The 16,001-nt window shown below is 39.4% G+C and overlaps 1 protein-coding gene across 16 annotated transcripts in view; it reads left to right on the forward strand.

Annotated features, from left to right (window-relative positions):
- The window catches only part of LOC135491514 (ankyrin repeat domain-containing protein 26-like), a 46,487-nt gene that overhangs the window by 5,881 nt on the left and 24,605 nt on the right, over positions 1-16,001 (forward strand). For 8 of the 16 annotated variants that reach the window (XM_064777441.1, XM_064777455.1, XM_064777445.1 and 5 more), the window contains exons 7-22: positions 776-876; positions 2,576-2,654; positions 2,789-3,048; positions 3,540-3,614; positions 4,013-4,091; positions 4,330-4,487; positions 4,692-4,769; positions 6,202-6,276; positions 6,530-6,568; positions 6,902-6,967; positions 8,737-8,907; positions 10,084-10,203; positions 10,394-10,528; positions 10,775-11,002; positions 11,174-11,347; positions 15,202-15,275. In XM_064777441.1, coding sequence (XP_064633511.1) covers positions 776-876; positions 2,576-2,654; positions 2,789-3,048; positions 3,540-3,614; positions 4,013-4,091; positions 4,330-4,487; positions 4,692-4,769; positions 6,202-6,276; positions 6,530-6,568; positions 6,902-6,967; positions 8,737-8,907; positions 10,084-10,203; positions 10,394-10,528; positions 10,775-11,002; positions 11,174-11,347; positions 15,202-15,275 — 1,912 coding nt within the window. Of the gene's footprint in view, positions 1-775; positions 877-2,575; positions 2,655-2,788; positions 3,049-3,539; positions 3,615-4,012; positions 4,092-4,329; positions 4,488-4,691; positions 4,770-6,201; positions 6,277-6,529; positions 6,569-6,901; positions 6,968-8,361; positions 8,452-8,736; positions 8,908-10,083; positions 10,204-10,393; positions 10,529-10,774; positions 11,003-11,173; positions 11,348-15,201; positions 15,276-16,001 lie in introns of all 16 variants that reach the window. The other 8 variants (XM_064777452.1, XM_064777446.1, XM_064777443.1 and 5 more) reach the window with 8 other exon arrangements.

Raw genomic sequence — 16,001 nt, forward strand, 5'->3', positions numbered from 1 at the left:
TTTTTGTGTGATCTGTATTTGGAATATAAGTATGCCATCGGTATACATAAGGAAATAGCCTTATGTAGTCTTTAAAGTCTGAGATAAAGATATTTACCTGAGGTAGGGAGGTTGGAGTTGTCCTATTTATCGAAAAATGATGTCCCTGAAAGCTTGGCTTGGAGCAGCAGTTGACATGACACATTGGCAGCGGGTGACCAGTTCAGGTTGCATGACACACCTGAGGATCTGGATGGCCATAAAGATGCAAACAAATGTTTATCTGCAGCTTAGTTTCACATGTTTATCTATTGTGTCTGTTTTGCCCTGTAGCTGGAGCCACTGGTCATAAAGGTACAGAAATTACAGTACATGTCGATGTGTTTCATGCGACCGACCAGTTGTTGCGTTTCATTTTCAAGACTTTTTGTTTTTATTTTTATTTTTGCTCAGTTTGTGCTTTTATAGCCAATATTTTTAGCTTAGAGATTTCAAAAACTTTTATTTCCATCACCATCTTTTAAAGATAGCACACAATGTTCTATTCAGACACTTTCCACACACTTTCTTATGGATAAAGTCACCCTTTTTCATAAGTGTTTTGATTTGACTGAAATGATTGTCTGATGATACTCCAACCACCTAGAAAACTGTTAGTGTTTACTGATAAAAACTTTTACTGCCTTATGATTATTGTAAACGATCTTTGGGAGACTTGTCAATCCAACTTCTTCTTTTAGATCCTGTGTTTTTAGACAAGAACTTTTTTTGTGATATCTTTCCTTTCATCCCGCAGATATCTCTGAAGTGGATGCCAGTTTAAGCATAGCCAGCCCTCGCCTTGATCATCTTGATTCTTGGGATTCGGAGGAGGAGTCGCTCGGTTTAGGCCTCAAGGTATGTATCAGGAATAGATTAACTAGAAAACTGAACTGATATGCATGATAAATCCATGAGATTTGTTAGTTCTGCGAACTGTGTGCTTCTCCCCAACTAACATTCCATGCAGAAGAGTTAAAATAAGTAAATGAATAGAAATATTCACTTTCCCCTCAAGAAATGTTTGCTCAAATATCTAATGCATGATATAAGACATTGTGTAACATGGTGCTGTTGAGATGTATGCTTTTCCTCTACTCACATTGTAATATTCCACACAGACGAGTAAAAATCAGGCGAATAATGCTGGTGCTTCTAGTAATGGTGATGCTGTGAGTAACATTGTGAATTGATGTGTGCACACCAGGTTTTTCCATGCATTGCTTTCGAAGGGGGCTAGGAAATTTAGTCCTGCAGCAGCACTTCTCAGAGCCTCTGCTGGTGCCCTGATACTTTGCACGGAAAAACCTCTTTGGGAAATATCTCAGGGAGTGCTCAGTCTTATGGTTTGTATGTGAGATATTTCCCTCAAGTTATAAGCACTTGATGAGTAGAGCTGTAACCCTGTCGAAAGAACGCCATAGCTTTTCAGGGATACAGTTTCATCATCTAAGGCAAGGCAATGTGTACATGAATGTCCAGATCACCCAATCTGAGCTACTCGTGGTAGTTTCGAGTTAAATTTGAGAATGATATCAAGATTCTGATTCAGACGAGTTTATAACTGTGTTATCTGTGTGATTTGGACATTATCATCATGTATTTTAAAAGCCCATTGTCCTGCCTTCAAAACTATGATCACCAACTAACCTGTTTGCTGTTTCCATGTTGCGTTGAAGTGTCACACAGTTTTATTGGCCAATTGTGATTTTCACCTGTTCACCCCTGCTACTCAAACTTAACAATCACCCCTGTTCTATTTGCAGCTGATGTTCCTTTTCCATTACTTTAGAGCATTTTACTGGTACTGATTCAAATAATGGCATTTGGCTATCGGCTTCTCTTGGCCTCTGGTTCACAGTCTTTCCAACAATTGTTCACCCCTTGCCAATTCTTGAGCATTGGGAACTTATGCATGACATATGGAAACTGTCAGAGTACCAAGTAAACAGTGCCACTCTAAGCCTATCAATTATGTATGTGACCTTTAAGAAAAATATGGTATTCAATCTAGTCTTGTGGATGATTTGGTGATGGTGATCCTGATTGAAACCTTTGGTCCCTAAAAAACATCAATTACTACGGTAGTGAATTTAGCGCATGATTTATTCAGTATGTACCAGATAGCATTACCTTGTTCATATGTGCATGATTTTCTGTCCATTCTGAATGCATGCACTTCAAGACTTATCTTTTAGTTGTCTCTATTAAGTCTCCCCATTTGGTGTTAATCCTCTGGTCAAATTGGCACTCTACTCCTGTTCTTTTCTAGCCTGAATCTTGCAAACGCAATACCGATATAATCCCTTGTTTTGGTCTCAAGGGCTACATTATTGCTACAGCTATCTGTCAATATTTTAAGTTGTAGATTCTGACCGTTGCTTTAAAGTACTATGAAACACCTTGCTGTGTTAAATTGAGAATGAAACAATTGGATTTCGTTCAGAAAGGAATTGAACAAAATGAAACAGACTTAAATTTATAGGACATCTCCTTTGTTTAGGTCAGAAATTGAATAATGCGAAACTAAAGTAATCTGTTTGTTCATCTCTTGCAGAAGGAGCCTGTAAAAGTCAGCCTAGCCAAGTTTGTGAAAGGTTCAGATACAGAAGACTCAATGCATACAAGTACGAAAGGTAATGCACACCCATAAGATGAAATTGATCAAATTCAAATTGAAGAATGCAGTGATATACATTACCATCTTGTTTAGCCAAAGAAAAAGAAGAGTATTTTGATTTTAGATAACATTCCCTCTCATCCATTTCAGAATCTCCAAGGTCAAGGATACCCAAAAGGGTAGACAGTGACAAGCAGAAGAAAGTAGAGTTTACTGAATCCCGTCAAGGGCCTTCAGAAAATGGAACATCGAAAATCCCTAAATTTGGCAAAAAGCAATCACAAGATTCCGTCCAATCAGATTCATGGAATGATGATGAAAGCAGCCTCGGCTTGGGTGTCCCGGCTGGTCAGGCGAAGAAGCCGCTATTCCGACAAGAACAGATGTCACAGGATGATACAGATGTGGAGGTACTGTCACCAATAGGTGGCGTGTCACTTAACATACTTTGGTTTCCAATGAGTGTTAACTTTCTAATCTTTGGTCAATGGTATATAGCTAAACAGATTTCAGAATGCACTGTCTCTTTTCTGTCAACATTGAAAAATATTGATATCACTCCTTGGACGATAATGTTTGAAACAAAACTTGTGTGTACCATGTAGTTTGCAGCTTTCTGTAGCCTCTGTAAATGCCCCTTATTTGCAGTAGATTTAGCTCTTTGACTGTATATTTGCTACTAGTTTGAGAGTGATGTTTTCATGTTAGCAGTGTCTTTCAGCTGAGTTCAGCTTGTCAGGCTTCTATGATAATAATCTAATCCTTATTTGAAACTTCGTGGCTCGCTTTCATGACCTCAGTGTTTCTTCCTAAGATTGGAAGTTTTCGTGAATGCGAGCCTAATGGTAGTTTGTTGCACTCTCACCTAACCGACTCTTAATAAGTGAACTAATTTTGACAGAGTGATGATGATGACCTACCTATCATGCGCACTATCCAAATGCATGGACCCAAGGCACCACCTAGACATGCTAAGGTAAGGCATAACACAAGCATGGGTCCAAGTGCAATAAGAGATGCAGTCCTGGTGAAGATGGCATTCAGCACTACATGAAAGAAATTAGCGAAAATCTTCATTGTAGTACCCACTGTACTTCCAGCTTTGTGTAAAGTCCTTGTACACTTCCCTAAAGCAGTTAGCAGTAGCATTGGATAACAGTTTAAATGCAATACCTATTATAGTTGTGAAGACTGAAATCCTACATATAGGTGTAGATTCGACCTTTGCTTCTCCAACAGTCTAGGACCTCGCGAGTCATAACATGAAATTAGAATGCTCTCCTCTAGTGATGTTAGTTGAATTCGTGTTTGACCTGACCTTGTTTTTCGTATCCCTGGTAAACTTTTATCTGAAAGAGCTCTCATATTTTTCAGGATTCCAGAATTCTCAACTCTGAATCAGCAAGTGATAAACAAAAGAAGAAAGAGTCTGACAGAGACACCAAGAGGAAAGGTTAGTACTGCCTGTATACCAATTGAATCGTGATGTGGTATGATTTATTCATTGATCTGTATTTTGCATGCATGATTCTAACTGCTGAATGTTTTTCATAGCTGTACTCTCTCCTATTCTATGGTGGATTGGTGTCCAGGAGTTGGAGTGAGATTTAATTGAAAGCTTATGTAATTCATGTACTCTTCATGTACTCTTCTGTTGGGCTTCTTAACCTTGTTCCAACTCTTTGCTTCAGTGATGGAAGAACTTGGTCTGAGTGATGTCAGTGACGTGAGTGATCCAGAGGACCTAACGCTGTCGAGTCCACGTAAGAAGGCCCAGAATAACAGTGACTGGGATGACACGGCAGCTGATACTATACCCAAGATAACGCCAAGAGGAGACAGACCACAGGTGAGACTTAGGGGCTTTCCAACATCTTAAAGTCTGACCGTCTCTGATGTAAAGAAAAGCAGCCAAATATATGTTACATCGCTAACTCACTTTAAGGGGGATTTGAATGAGGGAGATTTAGAGGCTGAAATAAGACTTGTTTACACCAGTAGTTGTGGCTCTATCGAATGGAATCTGATGTAATGTCTTATCGCACTGTTTCAGAGTGCCTTGAGTGACTGGGACACAACTGCTGAAGAAATGACTCCACGTACACCAAGACAGAGAACTGAGAGTGTAAAGGTAAGAAAGCTTGGTAGTGGCAACTCAAAACTTGCTCGGTTCAACTTTGAGGTGATTTCATGAGAAGAATAAGGCTTTGTTTTGAAACCAATGATAAGAACATCTAAGTGTGTTTGATAAAGTTTCGTCTTTTGACACAAAATACTGTTAACTGGTGCAGGATGATGATGATGATGATGATGATGAAGACCTCAAAGATTACCCTAGCGGTTATGGTGATGGTGATGATGAGGGTAGCGCTGATGAGAGAGAATTGGAGGAGGAGGTTGCAGAAGACGAGGTCCCAGATTCTGATCATGATGATGAGATCAACAAGGAGCACGAGCTTGACAGACAAGAGGTTGTGGATGAAAAAGAGGTTGTTTGCAATGAAAAAGAGGATGATGACGATGATGATATGGAAAGAGATGATGATGATGATGATGATGTGGAAAAAGAGGAGGATGAGGAGAGTGAATGGGACTCGACTGTAGCTGAAGAAGCTGCTGGGTATCTCCAGCTCAGAAAATCGCCCGTTTCCCCACAATTTCCACCCCAGGTACTGACGTGTGAATCTGTGTAGTTTTAATCACCAGTGGAGTGCCCTCACATACATGTTTTACCTCTGATAAAATAGTATGCATATCTATCTCATACATCTCTAATTTGTTGTGCTTTCTTCATATTTCAGAGTAACCTCACATACTACATTCCGTTCTGTCTTGACAAGTTTATATCTCCAGACCTAACCCTTCTTTCTCCTTTTAATCTTCATCCAGCCACCCTCAAGTCTCAGTTTGTTGTAAATTCTAGTCCAGTGTTAATCTTTCAAATTGTGGAGTCACGTTTTCTGAAGAAAATTGATTTTATTGAAAAGTGTGTTGTGAATTACATGCCCAACAACTGTTCAATTAACATCACTGTATTTACAAAATGATTTGTGTTACTTCCTATGTTTCCTAATGAGGGATGACACTGACCATTTCTTCATTTCAGTCTAGTCCCAGTGATTGGGATTCAAGTGCAATCGACAACCCCTCCCCTCTCTGCATGATTCAAGAACAGGTGGACATTTATTATATATTTTCACCTGAGTGATGTGTGACTTTTCTCTCAGAAAGTTTTGAGATTGTACATATTTGATTCCTATTGAGGAGAACTTCTCATATGTTTGATTTCAGTCTTGTTATTTTGTCTTAGCCTGATTGTTTCTTTTTGACCATGATTGATTTCCACAGCTTTTTTTCTGACACAGGTTGTCCTGACACCAAGTTAAAGTTATTGTCTAGCTTCTTTTGAACAAGCTGGCCCAGTACCTGAAAAGATTGCCCAAACTGCATTCGTTTTATCACTCACTCTTTTGCATCAGCAGCACAGCAAGTTTTCAAAAGTGTCATTCAAACACTGTTAGCAATATGTTTGCTTGAACTGACCAAATTGTTTGTGATTTCAGTCTGAAGGCAGTGAATGGGACTCTGTTGATGGTGACGAACCACCCATCACCCCAGCCCATCCTCTTGTTCAACAGGTGAGAACGCTTTGTATCAAATTCTCTGCAGGTGTTAAGGTGTTTAGAAGAGTATGGGGAGGGGGGGGATGCCTTGACAGTGATATGGTCCGTATAAATGATACTTGGAAGACTGAAAGAAATAGTTTTCCTCATCACAGATGACACAACACAATTGTTTAGATTCAGTTTGATAATAAAGAACATGAGGGGAAGGGGGTTGCAAATTATTTAAAAAATGAATAATAACGTAAATTTTTGATACAATTTCCAGCCTGTAATTACTAAAGCAAAACCAGTGGCTAAGAAACAGGTCAGAATGATCCCATTTAGATATTTCCCAAATAGTTTTGCATCAAGCTATGACTCGTTTAAAGAGAGCACAGCCGAATTTATGAGGATCAAAACTGTTGGCTTTGAAAAGCTGATTCAAGATATTTGTTCACAAATCTTTTTCACTGTGCTCTCTCCCTTTGCATGCCTTGCTCCAATTTATGATATTTAGTTTGGCATGCTTTTATACCAAAGTCCATAACATTCAAAACCTGCATAATCTCATTATCTTCATCTAAACAACTTGCCCAGGATTTTAGAATTGAAACAAAAACAAAAAGCCAACTGTAAATTTCTGCATATTTTCTGCTAGATTGTTGAGATTGGCAGTGATGATGATGGAGGTCTCTCACCCATCGCTGAAGAGAGCTACAGAAAGGTACTCATCGTTTCACGCACTTGGGTGTTTTACTGCCTTTCATTTGAATAACACATAAAACTCTTATCCTTCACGAGCTTGTCCCATCTCCTTGTAGATACTGCCGCCGTTGTCATAAGCTTGGAGATGGGCCAACAAAGCAAATTTCTATTCAATTTCTTTGGAAAAAACGGTGCTCTTTTGGTGAGACAGTGGCATCTGTTCTGAATGAACATGATGAACTTTCAGTCAACTCTCACATCTGTCACTGTTTTCTCATTTCCAATATTTTTACCATTTGATAAAATCAACATTTTCAATTTTCTCTAACTCATAACTCTTATCTGCTAAATAAATCTTTTTTCAGTCTAACAACTTTTGACATATCAGCACGATATTTCAGAGTGCACATTTAAAACCCATTCTTTTTTTGTGTTTTGACTGCTCTTGTAGTTTGTTAGTCTCACAGTGTAGTTGCAATCATCAGTAGAGTGAATTGCATTCTCTGCTTGTACGAATTGTGATGATAGTTTTGCTACTGTAATGGTAAAGGTTTCAAGATGGTTGTTATTTTATTTATTTTTTGAATGAAAATGATGAATTCCAAGTTCTTGAACAACATTCTCAAATCTCTCACGTTTCTGAAAGAACACTGTCTTCTTGTGTCTGTGCATGCATGCACAATCTATTTGATGTTGGGTTCGAGTTCAATAACTTACCTTCAAATCAATCGGTATCTCTGTTTTGAAATAGTCTGAGGATTCTAGTGGCTGGGATTCCCCAGGTCAGGAAGCTGTCAAACCTCACAACGACCTACCTCATGACAAGAAACCTTTGGTTGAGAAAAAAGAGGTGAGGTCACTCCGTGGTTTGTGTGCACATGATGTTTGTATTGAGTGCACCACCCACTTTAATCAGACGGCAGATGGTCAACAAAGACTTAAATTTGCCTTCATCAGTCATTGCAGTGTCGTAGATTTTTGTTGACTGTCTGCAGCCAAATGTATATCACAATGGTACCCAAGCAACAAGCATCAAATTGATGTTTTCTCAATTTCACAATTCTCTTGAACACACTTTCATGTGGTGATTCTAGATTCACGCACTTTTCCTCTATTTGTTAAATGCTTGATGTTTCAGACAACCGTCAAGCAAAAACACTAATTTTTTTACGAAACAGGTGATATGATTCTATGTTGTTACTGTAATGCATGTAATCAAAAACAGAGACATAATTTGTAGCCATTACGAATTCGTAGTCATTTGTGTAATGTACCTTCCTATTCAAAAGTGTTTTGTATTACCGATACCCTTCTGTCATTTAGAAATCCATTCTTTATACTGTAACATGTACTACATGTATACGTGTTCCATTGATCCCCTCATGTCACACTGATTGTATGTCTTTCCTTTAGCAGCATCAGTGGTCCTGGTTTTCGAATGTGACCAAGTGGCGGCCACCTCGGTTGTTGTTGCCTCATCCTCATAGTGCTAAAGTCACTCCTGTAACTATATCGTTATCTTATTGAGCATGGTACTCAAATGGCTGCAAATCTGTGATGAAAGCATGATTATTGCTCTTCAGCTGGAAGTATAATGCAAAGTGAAGACAGAATGAAATCCAACTTAATCAGTCTAAGGCAAAATGAGACACTGGAGAAGTTTTCCAGATGCACAGATTTGCAGCCACTCTTCAGAGTCGTATGTACCAGCTTCATGCCACCATGGTTAAACTGACAGCATGTTTGAATGTTCCGCTAAGTAATTCTGGACTATTCGTCTTTGTCTAGTCGTTTGACTCGAGTGCATGGGATAGTACAGTTGTAGAGAATCCTGTTGTCCAAGCACCATCCCCTCCGTCTGAGCCCAAAGAGGTCCCCCCGTCTCCAACAAAGCCAAAGGAGGCGCCTCCGCCTCTGCCTGAAAGAAAGGAGGCACCCCCACCTCCCCAGCGCCAAGAGGTGAGAGCTGATAGTCACAGCTTCTTACAAACTTTAGTTGCACTACATGTAGATTTTGTCTTTGTTTATTTTTTTGTTCATTGGTGTTCAGGGATAAGTAGTCTGTTTATTCGATCTGTACTTCTTTGTCTTCTTAAGGATTTTCGTGTTTCACTCTACTTTTATTCAACCATTGGTGCACAGAACTGTTTGTTGAATATTGTCATGCATTATTCAAATGCAATTGTTGTGCCAGGTTCAGTGTTGGATTCCCTTTTTGCGTGCTGACTAACTCATTAGACTTGAAAGTCGAAAGATGGTCCACTTGATTTTTGTGACTGCAGGTCACAGTGACAAAAATCACTGTTTGTGAGGCACTTTAGGCCTTCTAAATTTTCATCCAGTTAAGAATTATGATGTCTATAGTTATGAACAAGTGGTACACCATAGTCTTAACATCCCTGCAAATATTTTCCTCACTTGGTCCATTTTCTATCAGGTTCTTGATTACTCTGATGACTTTGAGGAAGATGCTGGCAGCATCAGTGAGATTCCATCAAATTCAGAAATAGAGGAAGTGATGCAGCATGATGCATCCCTCAGTATCGATGTACCAACAAAGGTGACAAGGAGATAGATGATAACAATTTAACTTTGAAGATTTTTTCTTGAATTTGTAACAGTTGTTGTACCTGAAGCATGCAGATTTTTATTTGAACTTTTTTTCTCCCTTCAATGAAAATTTTCCTTAAGTTGTCCCTCTGTACCATTTCCCATCATTTAACAGTAGCTTACGGATATGACTTTAAAACTTTTTGAGTGCTCAACTCCTCTAATTGATTTGTCAAGATCTCTTCTTACAAAGTGTTCTTTTTGAAGTGATAGTATTCTTATAAGGTTTCCCATCATTACTAAGTGTGTTTTGTTAACTATAATGCCTTCTTCCTCTTGTTGTTGCTCATTCTTACCTTGCAGCTGTTTGTATGATTTTAGAAATACTCGGGGGGGGGGGGGGGGTATACAAGTCCTTGTGTATCACTGATCTAGAAAATGAGTTCCAAAAATACCTAACAGCAGCTTTAATGTTGACTCCTTAGATGTTGTTAGAACCAAGTGTTGGAGAACTTTTGGAACAGAATTGCTCCATCAAGTTTATGTCTGAGAAACTAAATCATGCTGATAATTATTGTATTCCAGTCAGCGAACAGTGATTGGGACTCGACAGAGGCTGAATCTCCACGTGGGAAGGCCAGCGTGAACCTGTCCGGCCTGCTGAAGAAACCAAGCGAAGATGAGGAGTCTGCCTGGGACTCAGATGTAAGAATACAGAAGCTATTTGATGGGAAACCTCTATCTGGAGCTAGAAAAACAAAATTGACAACTAGGGACTCATCAGTTTGTATTGCTTGGTGTTCTGTCATCTCATGGGCAAGGCTTGGGATGGGTTGTTGATTTTACACAATTGCTTTTATGAATGCAGCATTTCAGTGTTTTGTATTGATTTTAGGATGGTGTTGGTGTTCTACCCACTGACCAGACGGCAGCTAAACCATTTGATAAGATCAAGAAGGCCATCAATGAGAGCGAGGAAGAGACGGAGGAGACAATCAGTGAATGGGAGGTCGAGAGAAGAAAACAAAAGGTAAAGTTGGACCATGCTAAGTTCATCATTTTCCAGATAAGTGGGCTGCACGGGACCAAGAAGCCTCATCAAATCGACGTTGTGAAACTTTCATTTGGACGACACCGGAAAAAAGGACTCCAGATTGATACCCTTCACAGCCTAGACTGTAAAAAGATATTTAGGTTGGAGTGTAGACTAATACTGTAGTCTGTGCCCCTCTCCCGTTGCTAGTCCCATAATTCACATTGATTACTTCTATTTCAGGAGAGAAAACAACGAGAGGAGGAGGAGTCCAAGGTGCGTGCTGCAGACATCGTCCGCTTGGCCGAGGAGAGAGAACGGCAAGAGCGAGAGGAACGAGAGAGGAAACATCGAGAGCAGGAGGAGGCTGAGCGTCAGAAGAGGGAGAGGGAAGAGGAGGAAAGGAGAAGGAAAGAGGAGGCAGAGAAACAAGCTGCTGAGGAGAGGAAGCAGAGGGAGATTGAGTTACAGGTTGGTGTGATTACGCAGAACCTGAATTGCCAAAATCTCCGGTGGGAATTGATGATAACTTCGTGTTGATTAGGCACCATCACATTAGCAATGTTTTAGCCAATTTGAGCTGTTTTGGATCTTACACTCTTGCCCTCATGGTGCTGACAATCTAAATCCGTTTTTCTTCAGTGGCAGAAGGTTGAGAAGGACCGAGAGAATCGGGAGAAAGAAGCTGAGGAGATGAAATGTTTGCAGGAAAGCTTGGCAAAGGAGAAGAAAGAGTTTGAGGCCGAGGTGCAGCGCAAGTTAGATCATCAGATGAGGGATATCATTACGAAGGAGGAGGCACCTACAGTTGAAGCGGTAAGAAGGATTCCCTTTTGGAATGTTGTGCTGTAGTTGGTTGTTGGTTTGCCTCAAAAGTTGGCACTAGAAGTTACATGGTCAATTGAGCAATCAATGAGGAACAGCTGTCACTTGAGTTGCTTGGCCATTCTAATTTTCCTGGCAATGGGTTTTTCCTTCTGATGTGGGTTGGAAAACCATGCTCATGCAATTGACTTGTTGCATTGAATATGATTGTTTTACTCCTCGGGTGGTAATGGTCTTGTTGCTAAAGATCTCCAGATCAAAACCAGCTGTCAGATTTTGACCTTAACATTTTGTGCTCCAGACTTGCGCTTCATGCCCACTTTAACAAAATGTAAGCAAGGGGTTTTCTCCAGGGATTTGTTCAGCCTGCATATTGTGTCTGTGTCCCATGGGATTCCCAGCTAGCATGCTAGCACATGTGGTGCCAGTCTTTGTTAGCTCGGATTTTCCAATAAAGTAGGCCTATTATCTTGAGGTAATAATGTTTAGTGTTGTGGGGAAGGGGGTGCTTGGAATGGATTAGATTAGTTTTCATTTTGATTAGTTTTAAGCCTACCTTTGGGTAACGCAAAAGTTGCTGTACATTCTGTGAAAGGAAAGTGAACTTTTTGTGCTGTTGTGATAAAGATTGTATGTGTAGTGATACTCATTCATTTTGAAAGATGTTGAAAACTTCCATCTTGGAGGTTAACTTGATTCTGTGAAGACATTATTTCTCCTTTTGAAATTCCCTTAAATACATGTCAATGGATTAAAAAAAACATGATTCGTAATGCCATATCAGAACCTGCTATTCCAACAATCATCTTGGACTGGGATATGACTGATGAACCAGATGCTAAGGTATGGTGAGAATTAACAAGACCCTGTTCAAGATAAATGTACAGTGGAACCTCCCTAAGCGGACACCTCTCTATTAAGGACAACCTCTCAATTAAGGACACTAGGTTTGGTCCCAAATTGGTTGTTTCCATTCAATTTGACCTCTCTAATCAGTACACCCCTCTATTATGGACAGCACTTGTCAGTCCCGAGGATGTCCTTAATAGAGAGGTTCTTCTGTAGTTCCAACTTTTTAAGGGTATAGAGAGATAGCGTTATGGTTATCCAGTCGATGGTATTTTAGGTTTTTGATTGGGGATTCTCAACTCATTCCAGGGGAGGTAGAGTGACTTACCCATAATCACAAGCAGGGCATCTGTCACCGTCTCTGTGACTAGAACTGAACACACCAGTGAACTTTATTGATAATTTTCATTGCACTGCAGGAAGTGAATGATAGCCAGCTTGATGTTATAGTTATATTTGCGTCAGAGTTACAGCTGCTTCCATATCCATATATCCATGATGTGTGTACAAACAAGCTATGACAATGCAATCATTTCATTTGTGCAGTTTGGTGTTTAGGCCTGATAATGCAGCTAGTTATATCACAGTCGGATATCAGGGGCATGTTGTGCATGGTGGCTTTTCCTGAGTTGGACAGGCTCAGAAAGTGACATTACAATTTACATCAGATATTTTAGGACACAGTTGATTTCCCTTCAAAACATAGGATTGAAATGGATATATTTTTAAAATGTTGAGTGGTATATACTTTCATATCTGTGCTGGATATCAAACGGGCAGTTTTTGATCCTTCCTTTTGCGGTAGTGTACTGTTAATCCACTTTTGGGTAGTGCTTAGTTCGAAGGTTGTGACCAGTCTCTGAAGATCATTCTGGACTGCCTGGCCATTCTGTATCATTGGTTTTAAAAAGGAACTGGCTAACACAATCCTCATCTGAATTGACTTCATCTGGATTTGTTATTTGAACTGCATGTACCATATCGAGTTGGTCTCGGGATTAACATATGGACTAAATCAGGAATATTATATACTGAAATAAACATCAGCCAGATGCTTGATAAGTCTACACACCAAGCCTAAAACAAATAAATATCCTGTCCAATATGTTTGACTAACAATTTCAACTTCGGACTGTTGTCGAGGATCAATATCGCAAGAGGAGAACTGTCTAAAGAGTAGGCCTACATTCAGAAATGTGTGAATGAGGGGTGCATTCCATTGCTGCTAGGTTTGAGGACTTCATGCTGCTGATGCAATTCAGGCATCTGTTGAATATTGGAAGACAATTTAACGTCTGCTTTTTGCTATTTGAATGTAATTCCACAAACGATAACAATGTTGCAGGCTGCATTTGGTGGGAGGCCGAAGGTAAGAATCTCTCATTCTGTGATGATAAGATGACGATTAGTGTTGAGTGATGTAAGTGAGCTTTCGCTATCCCATCCGGGAACAGCTCAGCTGAAAATGAATGTTTGTCATTCCTTTTCCAGGTCATTGGCAATGTTATAAAAAACTTTTTTGCTAGTGATGCCCGTCTTGCATGTTTTGACAGTCTGCATAAAGATATTGGTTGTCTCACCAAAAACCACGAATGTGGGCGAATGTGGTCAAAATGATAGTGAATCATTAAACCAAGGTGGTTTAGAATACTTTTTTACACCTTTGTCAGTGGGTCAGTATTTAGAATGTCTGCCACAAGTGTTATTTTCAGAGAAGAAATCAAATAGATTTTTTAAAAGACTTTGTAAAGTAAAGAAATTTTAATTTTAATGGGTCGTCTGGTTCTGTAAGCACAGTCTGTTTACCCTTTATCAACAAAAATAGAGAAAGTAGGATCTTGGGTCTGGCATTGTATCAAAATGACCAACTGGGCAAACATGTAAACTCGTTTGGTGGGAAAGAAAAACACACAAATTGGAAAATGTGTTTATCTTTCCTAATTTGTGTGGAGTAAATATGAGGTGTTTGGACTGCGTGGACCTGAACAGATATAAAATAGAAACTTGCAATGTGATTCAACAGTTGAAATAAAATGTGTGTATGTATGTTGATAGCAGTGCAATACTGGGTTGAATTTTGTCATGAAAGAAATCCTGAGATATTGGGTAGCAAATGGTCTTTACTGTGTCATTTGGTGCTCAGACACCCCTAAACTCAATGAGAGTAAAATATTCATGTTGACATATTATGTAAGATTTTACATGGTCCAGATCTCGTGGTACGACATCTCATTCCAATGTAATATTCATCATTCAATCTGCATGCTGTTGCTCAAATTAAATTTGCCGAGCAAATGATTCAATTCCTTGTCGGCAGCAGTGAAAGAATACAGCGATAAAAGATCACCAAGGTGACGAAGTCTATAACCCAACCTAATGATCAGGCATCTACATGTATGCTCAATCCCAGATGAAACTGTTTCTCATTATTAACTGTTACAAATCGTTCAGTCGAGTTTGGTGATCATGATCATTCACTCAATGGGTTATTGGACTGGAAGTGAAGCAGGCTGCAAGCAAATTGGTTTTACTTGTACTCCTGCTGAAGCAATAGTTCTTCTACAAAAGTCACATCAACGGCAATGCTGCCGTAATTTTATAAAGCACATATCTCGTTCTTCAATACAAGTACATTTTTCATTGCATGCAGCATGCTGTAGCTTCAGAGTTTGAATTCAGACTTTTATCGAAATCTGGATGTTGTTTCTGATCAAGAGACAGAATGGTGGTGAATCCGAGGAGCATTCATTGAGCGTTCCGTTGACGACTGAGCAGATCAGGTCTATCAGGGTGATAGAAATATCGTCACATTTTCCGTGGCCATGGGACTTTTATCAGGTACTGACATGACATCTTGAACTACTCTTGATTTCATTAGGTTCCACCAATACGGAATTTCAGATCGACCTCTGTCTCGAACCAGTCTCATTCTTAATATTGAACCCGTTTCTGTACCGACTTTCATGTGCTCAATTCTCTTCCATTCTGTTCTTCAGGTAAATCGCTCACACCTCTACTCTTCAAATTCGTTCGACCATGAAGGCATCGAAGGTGGTTCAGGGAATTTTGAGTAAGTATCTTTCATATTACTACGTTTCTGCTTGCGTTTGTCTATGCGTTCAAAACCGCCCTGCGAAAGAGAGATTAATGGAGAACTAACTGAACCTCTGATCTTGACTTATAGTTTAAAAGAAAAAAACATGAAACTTGGGTTTTTACTGTTAAATTCGATATTGACTTTAGCATATTGTCTAAACATAATCAGCTTAAGGTGGGTTCATGCCCATGGCAGGGTAAATAAAACATTTGCAGAAATTGGTAAATCCTTTAACTGATCACAGCTATTCATTAGTGCTTGTATAAGTTACCGATGTTTATTTGCCGCTTACTCATTAAGGATTAAACGATTTTGTCTGTTAGACCTTATATGGGTGAAAATATAAACGGTCGGCCTTTTTTTGTCAAAGTTTCTACGATCTTTGTCAATAGGTGTAATCTTTTGAGAATCATTAGTTAGACAGGTATGAACACTTGAAGTCCGCCCCAAAATCTAAACGACACTAGCTGATGACTCTGTCTAATTTGGCACCAATCTCTGGTGTTGTGTGCCGGCCATGGAATTGGAGTAAAACAACTTATTTTCATGTTTAATTCCTGGTCTGATATCTGATAATTTTATTGACATTCTTCAGATATGAAGTGAAATGCAAACTTGAGAAATAACCCTTTAACTGAGCCATGCCTTGTAAATGGCTTAGCAACTAGACCATGTACAGACCAATATTGTGTAACGGCT

This window comes from Lineus longissimus, chromosome 7 (assembly GCF_910592395.1).
Source record: "Lineus longissimus chromosome 7, tnLinLong1.2, whole genome shotgun sequence".
In the NCBI taxonomy this organism is placed as follows: Eukaryota; Metazoa; Nemertea; class Pilidiophora; order Heteronemertea; family Lineidae; genus Lineus; species Lineus longissimus.